Genomic DNA, 14,090 nt, shown 5'->3' with positions numbered 1-14,090 from the left:
ACACGTATCAACTGTCCCAGGGAAAGGCAAAATGAAACAGGTTTACTTCAGTCCCCCCAAAACCTGGGAGCACTTTGTGATGAAGGTTCAGCTGAAGGACATGTCCAGTCAGTTGCTACATCTCAGCTAAATCAGGGATGTTTATACATTAACTGCCTTGCAGACCTGCAACCACATCCACAGCAATGCAGAGATTTCAACCTAGAAAACTTTTCCTGCACTTCTTCCTCATGCATTAATTCCTCTTCCTCCACATCAGACACACCTTAAAGTGGTGATGGGTAAAAAATGGGTATCTCTGAGGCCTACCATTAGCTTGCAGAGAGTGATCTCCAGCTAGTTCTCTCTAAAACGTGTTACATCCAGCTTTACTTATTTCATACAGCCCGTTTTATTTCATACAGCCCTGTAAAGGGTTTAGCTGCTCTACTCAAGATAAATTCTATTTCACGGTTACTCTCTGCAACTTTTCAAACCATCAAATGCTGAAGCTGGAGTAATAAGAGAATAAAAAGCAGTTGTGTGAGCCACAGACTTGTGACTCCTGTCTCCTGAAGACCCTGCTCTTATTTCCAATAATCCCAGCCTTTCCCTCATCCCACCCAGCTGGAAAAGCCCATGCAGCCGATAGCCTGGAATGTGACACATGCTGAAGAAAATCTTTCCCTAGATGGGAGGACTAATTCAGGTTTCTGTCCTCTGCTCGGCTTTGATTTACACAAGCAGGAACTCAGGGATTTCTGAGGCTTTTACCACACCTCCAGGATGGATTAAAATTGGTAAACAAGCTCCAAAGTTATTGCAGGCAGGTGAGAAGAAAAGAAACAGTGATTCCTGATTTTGTAATATTCATCTCAGGAAATGAGAGAATGTTTATTGGGGAGAGAACAAATACCAGGGCTGTGAGATACAACAAAAATCTCCTTTCATCTCTATGTACACTAGTTTCCTATGAAAGGAGAAAAAATACCAGAGCCACTGATGTAAACTATACTCACTGGATAAATTTAGGTTGAGAAAGTAGCTTCCTGAGGAGTGGCATGCAGGATCCTGCAACCAATACTGATGTGTTGAAATCTCACTCCACGAGCCAACACCTGGCTCTTGGGAAGCAGTTTCGCACTTGGGTCAATCACATAAAATTTATTTGAGCTCTGGTCCCCTCTGACCATCACTGCTGGTCTGCATCACAGAACTATGTCACAGGCGATAGGACAAGAGGAAATGGCCTGAAGTTGCACCAGGGGAGGTTCAGATTGGATATCAGGAAAAGTTTTTATACTGAAAGGGTTATTAAGCCTTGGAATGGGCTGCCCAGGGAAGTGGTTGAGGCACCATCCCTGGAGGTGTTCAAAAGACAGGTTGACATAGAGCTTAGTGACACAGTCTAGTAATGGTTTTTATCAGAGTTAGGTTGATGGTTGGACTCGATGATCTTAAAGGTCCCTTCCAACCCAGAGAATTCTATGATTCTATGATTCTAACTGATCAGAGATCATTCCTGTAAAATCACTTCTCACCCTGTATGACAAGGGGTTGTACAACCAAATCCTAGGTTCAAATTCAGTTTCCCCAAAGTTCAGAGCACCTCAAACTAAGGCGAATCTGTCTATCAGTTAAGTGGGACTCACTTTTCACATACAGGGATTTAGGCAATCATATACTGAGCTCATTGTTTGCAGGCTTAATTCATTCCCATAAAGCTTGCAAATATATATTCAAAGTGCTCTTTCAACAAAAGCAGACATTATAATTAGACATAAACTTCCCAGCATCTCAGAGAGCAGAAATCTCAGTAAGGACTGTTATTTCTTTGCTCCATCTGTGAAACTCCACAGATGTGAAACACAGCACTTGCAAAACAAGTGTTTTGGATTGTGTCGCGCTCCAAAACATAACGGCTTAAATAAACAAACCCTGGAATGTGAACGAACTGGCCAATATACAGGATCAGACAGTCACCCCCAGCGCATCCCCGCTGACGTCTGTGGAATTCCGCCAGGGATTAATCTAACCCTGGGTTCCTGAAAAATAAAATAGCATCTGTCTTTTCCCGGGCAGCAGCTTCCACTGTAGCTGGGAGCACTTCTCCTGGTGGCTGGCTGAGTTCAAACGCGGAGCAGGATCTTTCACGAAGCAAATGTCACCAAGACAGGTGGTGAAATGGCACCGGGCCAGGTGGGTTGTGATGGCAGAAGCTTTTTTTAAAGGGCAGATTTTTTTTATACCTCAGGGGTGCCTATGAACTCTGAAATGTTTTGTCACCAGTAATAAATTGCTATGACACTTCTACCTGTACGAAGGTGTGGTTTGTTTTTTTTTTTATTATTATTTTTTAAAGATTATATCATCAAATACCAGGGTCCCTCTCACAAAATAAGTAAACGGAAAATACAACAAGGCTGCCCAAGATCTTTCCTGAGCTTCTGAAATTCTTTAGGGTGGCCCTGCTGTGACACCTCTGTGTCCATGGATGATGTGCATTACTCCCAGACCCCTGGGGACCTCTGTCCCAATGACTTATTTGTCACGGCTGGCCAACAAGGGACAGCCTTTGGCATGAACCCGAAGTCAGAGACAAACTCTCTTTTTTTGGGAACTAAACACATTTATCATCTACCGCAGCTCTGTTTGCCAAAAAAAAAAGCACCAACAAACAACCCCCCCCACACACACACTTCACTTTGCTAGTGCTAAATATGGTATATGTCCAACCCATAATAGGACACTGAAAAAGTTGGAGCAGAGTCATCCACCAAACTGGTTCCAGCACAAAGCCTGAAGGAAATTGGGACTGGATCTATCCTGGATTCAGCTCTGGGTTTAGGCACGTCCTGCCCTGCATTCTGCAGTCACCACCATATAGCAATCGTTTGCCCTGAAGGAATCTTAATGGCCACGTGTCAGAGAACAAGGCTGGGAGTCAGGATTGTTTCCATCCCTTACCAGCTTTGCAGGTGATTCACTCCTGCTCCTTGGCCATGCACTTTAACCAAAATTTGCATATCAGGACACCAACATAATTTCTTTTTTTAATCCCATTACCATTGAGTAGCAAGTGCTTTGTGAAACCAGGGAGCTGGAGAGCAAACCATGATCAAAAAAATCTCAAAGCAGGGAAGCAGCTATTTCAAATATACTCAGCTAATGTTTGTCATAGAATGGTTTAGGTTAGAACGGACCTTAAAGATCATCTAATTCCAACCTCTTTGCACTATACCAGGTTGCTCAAACCCATCCAGCCTGGCCTTGAACACTTCCAGGGATGGGGCATCCACAGTTTCTCTGGGCAACCTGTGCCAGTGTCTCACCACCCTCACAGGAAAGAATTTCTTCCTGAGATCTCATCTCAATCTCCCCTCTTTTCAGTTTGAAGCCATTACCCCTCGTCCTATGTTCCGACACCTTCATTGCCTTTTGACTCCTCTGAGTGTGCTTGAGCATGATAGCTCCTCAGGACCATCATGTTGAGAGCATTTCTGGCATTTAGAGTTGGGATTATCTCACTGAACGTCAGACGTGTGGCTATGAGTGGACTGTCTAAGCTGCCCTCGGAGTTAGCGGAGAGCCCTGGGCTTCTCTACAGTGTGATTCATCAGACCCATTATGGATGTCTTCCTCAAAATGAGATGAATTCCACTACAAAAAACCCTGTTTGTTCCTCTGGGGTGTAACGCAAGGGTAGCTGACTTGCTCAGATATCACTAGGCTTGCAGAACATAGGGGAGATGGATTCCACCATGGCCTCACTTTGGCTTAGTCACCCTAAGTTAAGGTTAGCCATCTACACATTTAGACACCCCCTATCATCAGCAGATTAACAGCTCCCAAGAGTGGTTCAACCTACCCTAAGAAGGGAATCTGAGATGAATCAGTCTCGGGAGTTTCCTGCTCCTATCACTGACATGATGAGGAGTCCCTCTGGCTGCCCCACCATGCTTTGAGAAACGGCTGGATGAGTGCAATTACACCCCAGGGAATAGAAATCTTCCAGTAGAAGTATGTCAGTTTTCCTATATTCAATCCCACTAATGGAAAAAAGTTCCCTCAAGCACATTTTTTTTATTTTGTGTTGGTAGAGGTATTATTATTATTATTATTATTATTATTATTATTGACTCTCGGGAGCACAAAAAAACATATCCCTTAATTAGTACATGATGAATCAGTCTCGGGAGTTTCCTGCTCCTATCAATGACATGATGAGGAGTCCCTCTGGCTGCCCCACCATGCTTTGAGAAACGGCTGGATGAGTGCAATTACACCCCAGGGAATAGAAATCTTCCAGTAGAAGTATGTCAGTTTTCCTATATTCAATCCCACTAATGGAAAAAAGTTCCCTCAAGCACATTTTTTTTATTTCGTGTTGGTAGAGGTATTATTATTATTATTATTATTATTATTATTATTGACTCTCAGGAGCACAAAAAAATATATCCCTTAATTAGTACATTTTTCTTTGTAAGATGCCAGAAAACGCTTTCAGCTCTGTGTAAGACAAATAAATATAAGTCTGTGGTGACCAAATGGATTTTATTCACTTTTGAACTGACAAGAGACTTCAATTCGAGTTATGGCTTTGAAAGGCCTCATTGAAGCCTGCACAGACCTGAAATAGGACATATTTGCAGTAAAAATTGAGATCTTAGGGATATCTTTTCACGTAGTATTTTCTTTCCTTTTGAATTTACCAGTCACCACATCTTCCAGAATCTTTTAAAGTATAATTTAAGCCAAGATAAATTCTGACTCTTTTTTTTAAAAAGTAACAAATAAATAGGCAAACAAAAAGTGAAGTAATTAATTGTTTTAACTTCTTAGGGATATCTTTCCATGTATTTTCTTTCCTTTTGAATTTACCAGTCACCACATCTTCCAGAATCTTTTAAAGTATAATTTAAGCCAAGACAAAGTTCAATGTGATAAATGCTGACTCGTTTTTAAAAAAGAAACAAATAAATAGGCAGACAAAAAATGAAGTAATTAATTGTTTTAAAATTCTAAAATTCAGGGGTTTTAAACTACTTTAACATTCTCTAGAGGTTAGAGTAACGGACTTTCTCAAGGTATAAAAAGGGATTTTTGAGTTGAATTAATTTTTAAAAGAATCACAGCAGTCAAGTGAGGAATTTATCAAAGATTTAAGATAAATAACATCCAATATGAGGAATTCCCTACCACTGAAGGTCTTGATCTTCATGATTCTTGAAAAGCATCCTCTCACCGGGACTATTTTCACGCATAAAACATATAAGAAATGTTTTCCCAATGAGGACGCATCAAGGTTGCTCAATCAGAAAAAGTGTGCAATAATCCATATATCCAGACACAGAAAAGAGCTAAGCAGGAGGTTTCGCTTTCAAACAATTTACATAGTACAGCAATTACACAGAGAAATTAATTGTCTCTCTGCAAAGACTGGGGCTGTTTGAGAGTTGTTTTTTTTTTTTTTAAAACAGTGGAATTTCCTGGGCCGGTCGGTTCCTCCAAAAAAAAAAGTGATAAACAAAGACAGCCCTCCCAGGATATTTCTAGGACACCCGGATTTCATCTGACTGGAGCCCCACTGACAAAATAACAACTGCTCATAGAAAAGTGAAACCGAATACAGCTCAGATCATCTGCCCTATCACATGCTGGGACCTGTAATTCAGCTGGTAATAACCTCAAATTGAAGACATAGATTTGTTGGGCATTATCTGAAAATCAGGTTGTCGTGCAGACCATGCCAAACCCAAACTTGCACTGTGCTGAGACACAAAAAACACACCAGAAATGACATAGTAAGGCACACACAAGTCTTACGAAAGCTCACACGTGTATTGAACACCTCCCCACTTACCTGACTCCACGGCTTCTTTAACCATCACCGCGCAGTAAGGGTTAATCACCTCCCCCTGGGATGGCAGGTAAGGGCCACTGTCATAGTTGGACAAACCAATACGCAGAAAAGGAGACATGACAAGTCCTGCGTCAAACAAAAGACAGGCGATATTTGGGAAGAGTCTAAAAATTCCCCTGGTTTTAACCAGCCTCTTATCTCCGTCAGACAGGGGTACGCCGGCCGTTAGTTATCCATCCAACTGGAGACTCTCTGGCTTCCTCCACTGTCCAGCAAGATGACAAACTGACCCAGTGCCTCTTAACGTGCGTAAGGTAGCGTAACTCAACCACGCAGTTGAACTCATCGCAGGGCTGGAAAGACCCCAACAACAACAGCTTTGACTATGAGTAACTGGACCCCAGCCGTCAGGAACGAGAATGACAATACACAGAAGCCAAAATGGGGACTTTCTTGGCTGGGATAACCTCTGTTGTAATTTATGTTGAGTCAGGCGTTTCGAGAACCCGAATGCTGTGAGAATAGAATGGTTCTCGGGAATATAAGGCTGCTGGAAGCCTGCAAGCTGAACATGAAACTGTGAAATAACTGCGCACTATTTATATACAGCATGGAAATGATCTCGGGCATTCAACTGCGATAATTTTAAGCAGCTGAAAATAGAAACATATAAAATCAAGATGCCAGGAAACACAACAAAGCCTTTGGGTTGGTCTTCTCTGTAGGCTCTTTCACAGCTTCCAGAGGGAAGACTTAGTGAAACTAGAAATTATTAACTGCTATAGGTGGTGCCCATCATTGTGCCATCTGGGCCCAAGGACTGGGATTTACCACACAACTTCTGTGTCAACTTCTGAGCTTGTCATTCCTGGCTCCCCCTTTAGACAACAGGCAGGAAGAGGCACTTTGAATTCAGCTGCAGATGTCTACATCTTGGACCACTGAAGTTAAAAGACATGAGTCCTATCACCAGCTGGTACCTGTCAAGTATATCAACAATAATATATTGTTGAACTAAAATGGCAAAAATTTGAATGACTTGTGGTGTGGGATGCAGCCCAAGTCTCTTCTCCTTTTTACAAATAAAATGCTTTATCCCAAGGGCAGCTTCTCTAGCCTCACACAGAAGAAGATCCAGATTCATTGCTGGGAATTGCATTATCTTACCTGTAAATGGTATTTTCCTGATAGACAAGTTCAGTCTCTTGATGGAGGGGCTTCTTTTTTCATCACAGTTGTGGACAACATCAAAAGGACTTTCTCAGCTGAAATAATGAGGATAACTGCCTGTCTGGCTGGGTTGACTTTAAAATTTGGTCTCTCTGTTCAAGGAGACAGAAGGCAAGACCATCAAGGAGAGAGGGAAACTTGAGAAACCAAGACGTAGCTCCTTGCTCGAGTGTCTCCTCTCCTGCCCAGCAGTGTGGAGTGAAGAGTTTCCATCAGCCTCCTGTGCCAAAATCTGGGGCGACCGTAGAAGTCAGAACAACTTTTTGTTAGTGCGTGGCCAGGTCTCAGTAGGTGGTTGTTTGGCTTGTGTCCTGGATATGGTGAGATCTTCTCCTTCTTCCTGTTTAATAAAATGAAGAGAAATAGCTACAGTTATCATGGAGGCTGAAACACCAAATATTCTAGACCAATATTTACAAGTACTGAGCATTCACACTGTGACATTTTCTGACACTTTGGCAAACAGATGGTCCATCCAGCCAATGGCAACTATTCTTTGTCAGCGGAAGCTTCCCAGAAGATTCCCCTAAGTTTCTTAGCCTAATTAAGGCCAATCTATACAATGGACAGCATAGGAAGACTCCCCTTCCCATTTGAGTAGCTAACCACTGGTCTGAGTTTTCAGGAAAATTGCAAAGACTCCTAAATCCTCTTGGATACAGTACTTCAAAGAGAAGAAAATCTTATGAGGAGGACAGGATACGACAGAAAGAGAGAAAAAAACCACTGCAATTCACATCTACTGTGTGTATATCCCTGGGAATGTAAAGATCACGGGCCACCAGCAGGTATCAGACCTCCTCTGAAGACTGTCCAAGGACCTCTGCATTTGGCATTGCCCTCAAGTGGGAAAACATCAGTACTTTTGCAATTCTCCAGAAGCTACTGGGAAAGGCAAAGCACATGGATGTAGGAGATTAGGACAATCCTGTTCTCCTCTGAATGAGAGCAGCACCTCTCTGGAGGGTGTTTCAGAAATACATTAGCCAAGTGCCTGATGAACTTGCTTCTGGAAAGCCACTTGCATTTAGATATTCCAGCACAGGCACTTCTGTAAGGAGAGTCATTTGTGGCACTGCACAATAGTACAGTGAATAGTTTATGAGTGGTCCTTGGCACAAAAAGGCTAAAATTTCTGCCTGGACTGACAGAAGCAGAGAAATATGATCAAATTAAGGAGGGAAAAAACCTCTTTAACAGGAAGAAATATATGTATATATATTTCCCCCCCTCTGTTTGATGCAACTGTTTAGCCATTTCCTTTGTTTCAAAAATAAGAAGTGTACTCAGTCTAAAGGCAAAATGAAAAACAAATCAAAGGGCCTCTGGCAGCAGAAACGGAAATCCAAGTAGTTTCATGTTCTGTTTGTGCAATGTAGCACCAGTGTGGAAAGCTAACAAGAACCAAAGCCTAAGGCCAGCAGTCAAAGCATCTGTATCATGCCTCTGTGTGTGATTGGAGATGTATTCTCTCTGCCTCTACCATACTCCACTAATACTTCTGGTGACTGCTGGGCAAGAGAAGATCATGCATCCTCTTCCAAATCCCCAGTTCCCACACCCTTGGCTTTAAGAACCTATTGTTCCATGGACAGGAGCAGGAGGAAGAACAGAGAGACCTCTTCCCTTAAGCAGTCCCTTACCAGGACTTTCAAAAATCACTTCTAAAAACTCAGGGTGCTAATAGGAATTATTAGTCAACATGTTGGGCACCTAAGAACTAAAGAAACAAAATTAGGGCTAAAAATTTGAGCCTGGCATTCATTGCATTTCAATGAAATCAATGTAGTAACAACATCATTAAAATTGTGAAGCATCTTGTCCTGCTAAATACTCACACCACTGCTCCAAAAATCACTGGTTGGATGTGCAACAAGGTACCTGTTCAGATCTGTGGGTCTACTCCCTAAACAGTGACATTTAAAACTTTTCTTTGTCTTAAATGCTGGACACTCCCTCACTTGCCTCCAGAGTGAGGCTTCATTTTGGCTCTGTGCAATCAAGCACTTCATGAACAGGTTTCCCAGCGAGGTTGTGGCGTCTCCATCCTTGGAGATATTCAAAAGCCACATAGTCCTGGGCTGGCTCTATGTGTCCCTGTTTGAGCAGGAGGGTTGGACCAGATGACATCCAGACATCCCTTCCAAGCTCAATCAGCGTGTGATTCTGTGCAAACATGGGTGGGACAGATCTCACCTAATCTTAGATGTCTACAGCATCTGTGTCTCCATGTGAGGCAGTTATCTGGGCTCCTGAGAGATGGACAGAGAGAAACTGGCACCCTCAGATCTTGAGCTGGACACATTTTAGACGCCTCCGTTAGCATGTGATGAAACTGTTTCTCTCCTTTGAGAGAAAAGGGGAATGTCTGGGGATATCTGTTCACGCAAAGCACCTCCCCTGTAGAGATCTGGTTTTGATCAGATTCCTCGAGCCACTACATTTCAAAAAAACCCCTTGCATTGTATCAGATGGAAAAGACTAACACTGGGACTTCACATAAACCATTGCGTGAGATGTTCTGCAGCCACCAGCAAACAGGAGAGAATTTTCTACCCAGCTGCAAAGCACGTAGGTTTGGCACATCTACTGTTAAGCACTAGCAAATCAACAGCTGCCCATATAAGCCTTGCAAAGACTGTCTGAAAGCCAGCTATAGAGAGTTTACTGTCTTACCAGCCTCATGTGAGCACCCTGCCCAGGGGTGAATTTCTTCACCCTGTCCAATAAATCAGACCGATAACTGGTTTCCTGCTTCTCTCTCACCATCTTTCCTGAAAACACCTTGGCTCTGGCCCAAACATCTGTTTTCCAGGTCCTATCTCCAGCATTTGCCACTACAGGACTGCTACTTGGCTCGCATCCACAGCTATAAACAATTAACGAACAGCACAACTCGGCTCCAGCAACGCTCACTGTAATAGCAGCAGTTTAATTTAACACTAGAAGCAGCTGCATTGGATACGGAGAATGTCTGCTTAATTTCCCAGTGGAAAGGATACTGTAAAGTATCTGAAAACTAAGGATGAAATGCATCTTCCTATTAAAGGGCCACCTGCATCCTCTTCTCCAGTAAAGCACCGAATACAGTGTAATTGGGGTTCAGCAACACTGCACCCGGCTTTGCAGGCACAGGGGAGCTTTGCCCACTCCGGAGAATAATGCAACATAGGGAAATCATTCCCAGGTTACATTAGGAAGTAATAAACTCCTTAATATCCTTAATCAATTGCGGTTAAAGAGAGAGGAAGACATGAGCTCCTGCTCCTAGTCAGTGGAAGAACTGGGTTGAGGACAGCTGCCTTCACTGGGATTTATGCTTTTGTCTTTCGCTGAATGAAAATAGATGCATGCACGATGGCAACTGACTGAATGAGGGCCAACTTGAGAGGGGAGGGGAAGTATTTCTCGATTTGAGATGCTGCTTTCTTAATGTCACCAAACTTTTCATTTTCTAGAGGGCAGAGGGAATATTTCCAGCTCTCTCCCCTTTTTGAGGCAAAACTGTGCATGCAAAATGAGTTCATAATCTGAGGATCAGCATCACCAAGAGGGAGAGGAACCAGGAGTTATAGCTGAAGGGTATGAACTTTCCTTCACCCCCTGAAAGGCATCTCCCAGCCAAAAAGGCAGGTCCTGACCCTGCAAACATCTGTTTAGATAGCTGGTGGAGACTAGCTCAACACACCTCAGGCTCTTCCTGTAGATTTCAAGAGTGACAGCGAACGCCAACAGCGATGGCTGGGGTCCCTGTCTCTGTCCCCTTACTGCTCACATCCCACAGACCATACAGTAGGAAACAGGGATCTAAATAGCTCCCTTGAGTGATTTTCATTTTGGGTGCCTGTACCGCCTATTATTTCAAGGCCAGGTTGGATGTGGCTTTGAGCAACCTGGTAGTGGGAGGTGTCCCTACCCATGGCAGGGGGATTGGAACTAGATGATCTTTAAGGTCACTTCCAACCTAAACCATTCTATGATTCAGTGGAGATCAAACCAGCCTCCTCATAGGAGGAAGTTCAGAAACCCTTAGAGTGCCATCCAACATTCCTCACACTTTTCTTTTACAAGGGTGTGGATCAGAGGAGGAGGTGGAAAAGGAGGGGAGGAGGGGAGTTTGTACAGGCATTTAATTTCCCCTCTCTCCATAGTCAGCCAACCCATTCACAGAATCTCACAAAGACAGTGGAGGGAGAGGGTGAGAAGAAGAGAGACCAGCAGTCTCTGATGGGATTGATATAATACCAGACTCCAGGCGACTAAGAGCCTACCAAAACTTCATGGAATGACATAATTTCAAAGCATAGGTGATGCTCTCCACGCGAACCCTTCCTCATTTCCTGCAGACACACAGGACCCAGGCAAAGTCTTTCTTCTGCCATGTGGAAATGAAGCTTGCAGACTTTTCTGGGGCCAATGGCAGGCACAGGAATGGACATTTCTCTTTAAAAGTTGAGGCAGGGGAGGTTTGGATTGGAAATTAGGAAGAATTACTTTACTGAAAGAGTGGTCAGGCATTGGAACAGCCTGCCCAGGGAGATGGTGGAGTCACCATCCCTGAAGGTATTTAAGAAACACGGAGATGTGGCACTTCAGGGCATGCTCTAGTGGCCGGGATTGTAGGGGGTTTTTTTGTGCGTGTAAGGTTGGACTCGGTGATCTCAGAGGTCCTTTCCAATCATGATGATTCTGTGATTCTTTGAAAAGTCTCTGAGACATTAACCATGATGATTCTGTGATTCTGTGAAAAGTCTCTGGGACATCTTGTGGTGCTGTGTTTAGAGCAAGTCACGTGTACCAGTAACAGGACCTGGTCTCTTATATATAGCCTACAAACACAGCTGTTTGGACACTGCTGAGGTCACGTGGTTTCTTCCCGTTGCATTTGTTGTGCACAAGGCAAGACTGGAGTCTCAGGTCTACTTTCAAAACTTATACGTGATTTAGCTACAGTGGAGTTAACACAGGTGAACAGATTTACAGCTGTGAAAGGGTTGGTATCCTCCTTCCCACCCAGATTTACAGCTGTGAAAGGGTTGGTATCCATCCCACTGGGGAAATTGCAGAAAATTGCTGCTGGGAATGCCAGTGGTCGTTGCATACACTCTAGGAGGGGACCTACAACCGTTCCAGCAGATACATGCACAGCTGGGTCTTGAAAATGGGGAATTTGTTCTTTGCTATCTTTAGGTCTCTGCATAACAATTGCTTTAAGCTGACTGAAATGCAGGCCATGTCCAAAGACATGGTTCAGCTGTCCACCGCATCTCAGACGACAGGTTTCCAAACCTCTTCCACGAGTCCAGAGTCTGTATATGAAATGGGAACAGAGTTCTCAAAAAGCAAACCTTCTTTTCTTTCCTTCACAAGCAAGTTTGCAGCTGCATCCATTCCCCAACTTGACTGACCCAGCAAGGACATGGGGGCCTGCACTAAGCAGGAGTGATCACATGGGGGATGGTGTGCAGCAAATGCATTTTGGTTGGGATAAAGAGACTAGAGAAATCGTGATCTCGCTGTCAGTGAAGAGATTAAGGGTGGATTCACATGAATATATGCAGACAACTGCATCTCACATATGAGCTATCACTCCAGCTCCTATCATACAGAATAAAGAGATATAAGTACCTGTAGGGGTGCACCACCCCATCCAATGAAGACATTTAAAATAGGTTAGGCCAATCCCATCCTGGAATTCCTATTTCCCCACTGATTATGTCTACCCCAAAGATGCCCACAATTGGGTAAGTTCTATGAATGATGTTCTGATGTCCAGTGAAAAGGATCCAGATTGTATGGTTTGGTCTCGTAGCAGATGCATTCATGTCTAACAGTCATGATAGCCTGAAAAGACAGTGAAATACAGCTGGGTGGGGACCCCACACGTCCTGTTGGCTCAGGGCCATCTGCTCTGAAAGTTGCTCTAGAAACGGAGAGAGGGTCTAGTGATCAGGAATGCTCCTCGGCACTTCTTAATTAGCTTAATTTAGAAGGAGCCAAAGTCTCCCATCAAAAGGAGAACCTTTCAGATATATCTTTTGCTTTCCAGTAGACGATGTGGATTTATCTCCCTCTGGAGAGGCAAGATTTTTTCCAAGTTAAAACCTTTGTTATTTCTGCAAACTGGAAAGAGAAGCAGAGCAGACCCACCAAAACTCTCCTGGAAATAAACCCCTCCAGGTCTTTTTCCTGAAGCAAAGCCAAGACCTTTTTTTTTCCTCACGTTTAATGAACATTTGTCATGTCTGGTCCTGAAACAAAGCAACTTGCAGGTTCACCTGTCTCACCTGAAACATGCACTCTAAGCTATTTAGTTTGCTCTCCTTTGTAACTCCTTTCTCCTTTGTTCACTTTTTGCCCCTTTGAGTTCAGATTATTAAAAGCAACTCATTTTTTTTTTCTTTCTTATTTTCCTAGAAAGCTTCTGGTTAATTTAATTTCCTGTATCACTCCATTTTTGCAACACTTGGGCCACACAAACTCAAAATAAATGTTTTCAGGATAATTATCCCCATTGTATTTGCTTACAATTTTTAATACTGACTTCTCTTTTGAGGTTCTAGTTGCCTTCTAACAAAGAGTGGACAAACTTGAAGCAACAGCGCCCAGCTTTACAAATGCTGCACAGAAAGTGTTTTCAAAGAGCTTTTCAGTGTAACGAGGGAAATAAAAACATCTTGAACTGAGATGTAGCTGCAGTATCTCCTTTCCTTTGGCCTCTTGTTCATTAGCCCAGCAGTTCCTGTATTTCTGTAAGATTGTGGCACTGGTTCAAAACTTCTTGCTATATATTTTTGTTTTGGTGGTGTTTTGTTTTTTTGTTTTTTAAATTTGAGGCACATGTGCCTCAAATACTTCACCACCTTGTATCAAGGTGGTCATTGAGGCACTGAACTTCCTGGTGTGCCTCAAATACTTCACCACCTTGTATCAGGGTGGTTGTTGAGGCACTGAACTTCCTGCCAGTGCCAGCATCTGCATCTATTTCTTACTTTCTCTCCCTTAAAAAAAAAAAAAA

At 43.2% G+C, this 14,090-nt stretch overlaps 1 protein-coding gene across 1 annotated transcript in view; it reads right to left on the bottom strand.

Moving 5' to 3' along the window:
* The window catches only part of PRKCQ (protein kinase C, theta), a 66,511-nt gene that overhangs the window by 39,878 nt on the left and 12,543 nt on the right, over positions 1 to 14,090 (bottom strand). Inside the window, exons 2-3 of the mRNA XM_014949155.1 lie at positions 7,010 to 7,412; positions 5,843 to 5,968 (exon numbers count right to left, since the gene is read on the bottom strand). Of these exons, the coding sequence (XP_014804641.1) occupies positions 5,843 to 5,960 (118 nt within the window). The 5' untranslated portion in view covers positions 5,961 to 5,968; positions 7,010 to 7,412. The remainder of the gene's footprint in view (positions 1 to 5,842; positions 5,969 to 7,009; positions 7,413 to 14,090) is intronic.

Source organism: Calidris pugnax, unplaced genomic scaffold (genome assembly GCF_001431845.1).
Source record: "Calidris pugnax isolate Ruff unplaced genomic scaffold, ASM143184v1 scaffold125, whole genome shotgun sequence".
In the NCBI taxonomy this organism is placed as follows: Eukaryota; Metazoa; Chordata; class Aves; order Charadriiformes; family Scolopacidae; genus Calidris; species Calidris pugnax.
The sequence above is the reverse complement of the archived record's forward strand: the minus strand, read 5'-3'. Positions and strand labels throughout refer to the sequence as shown.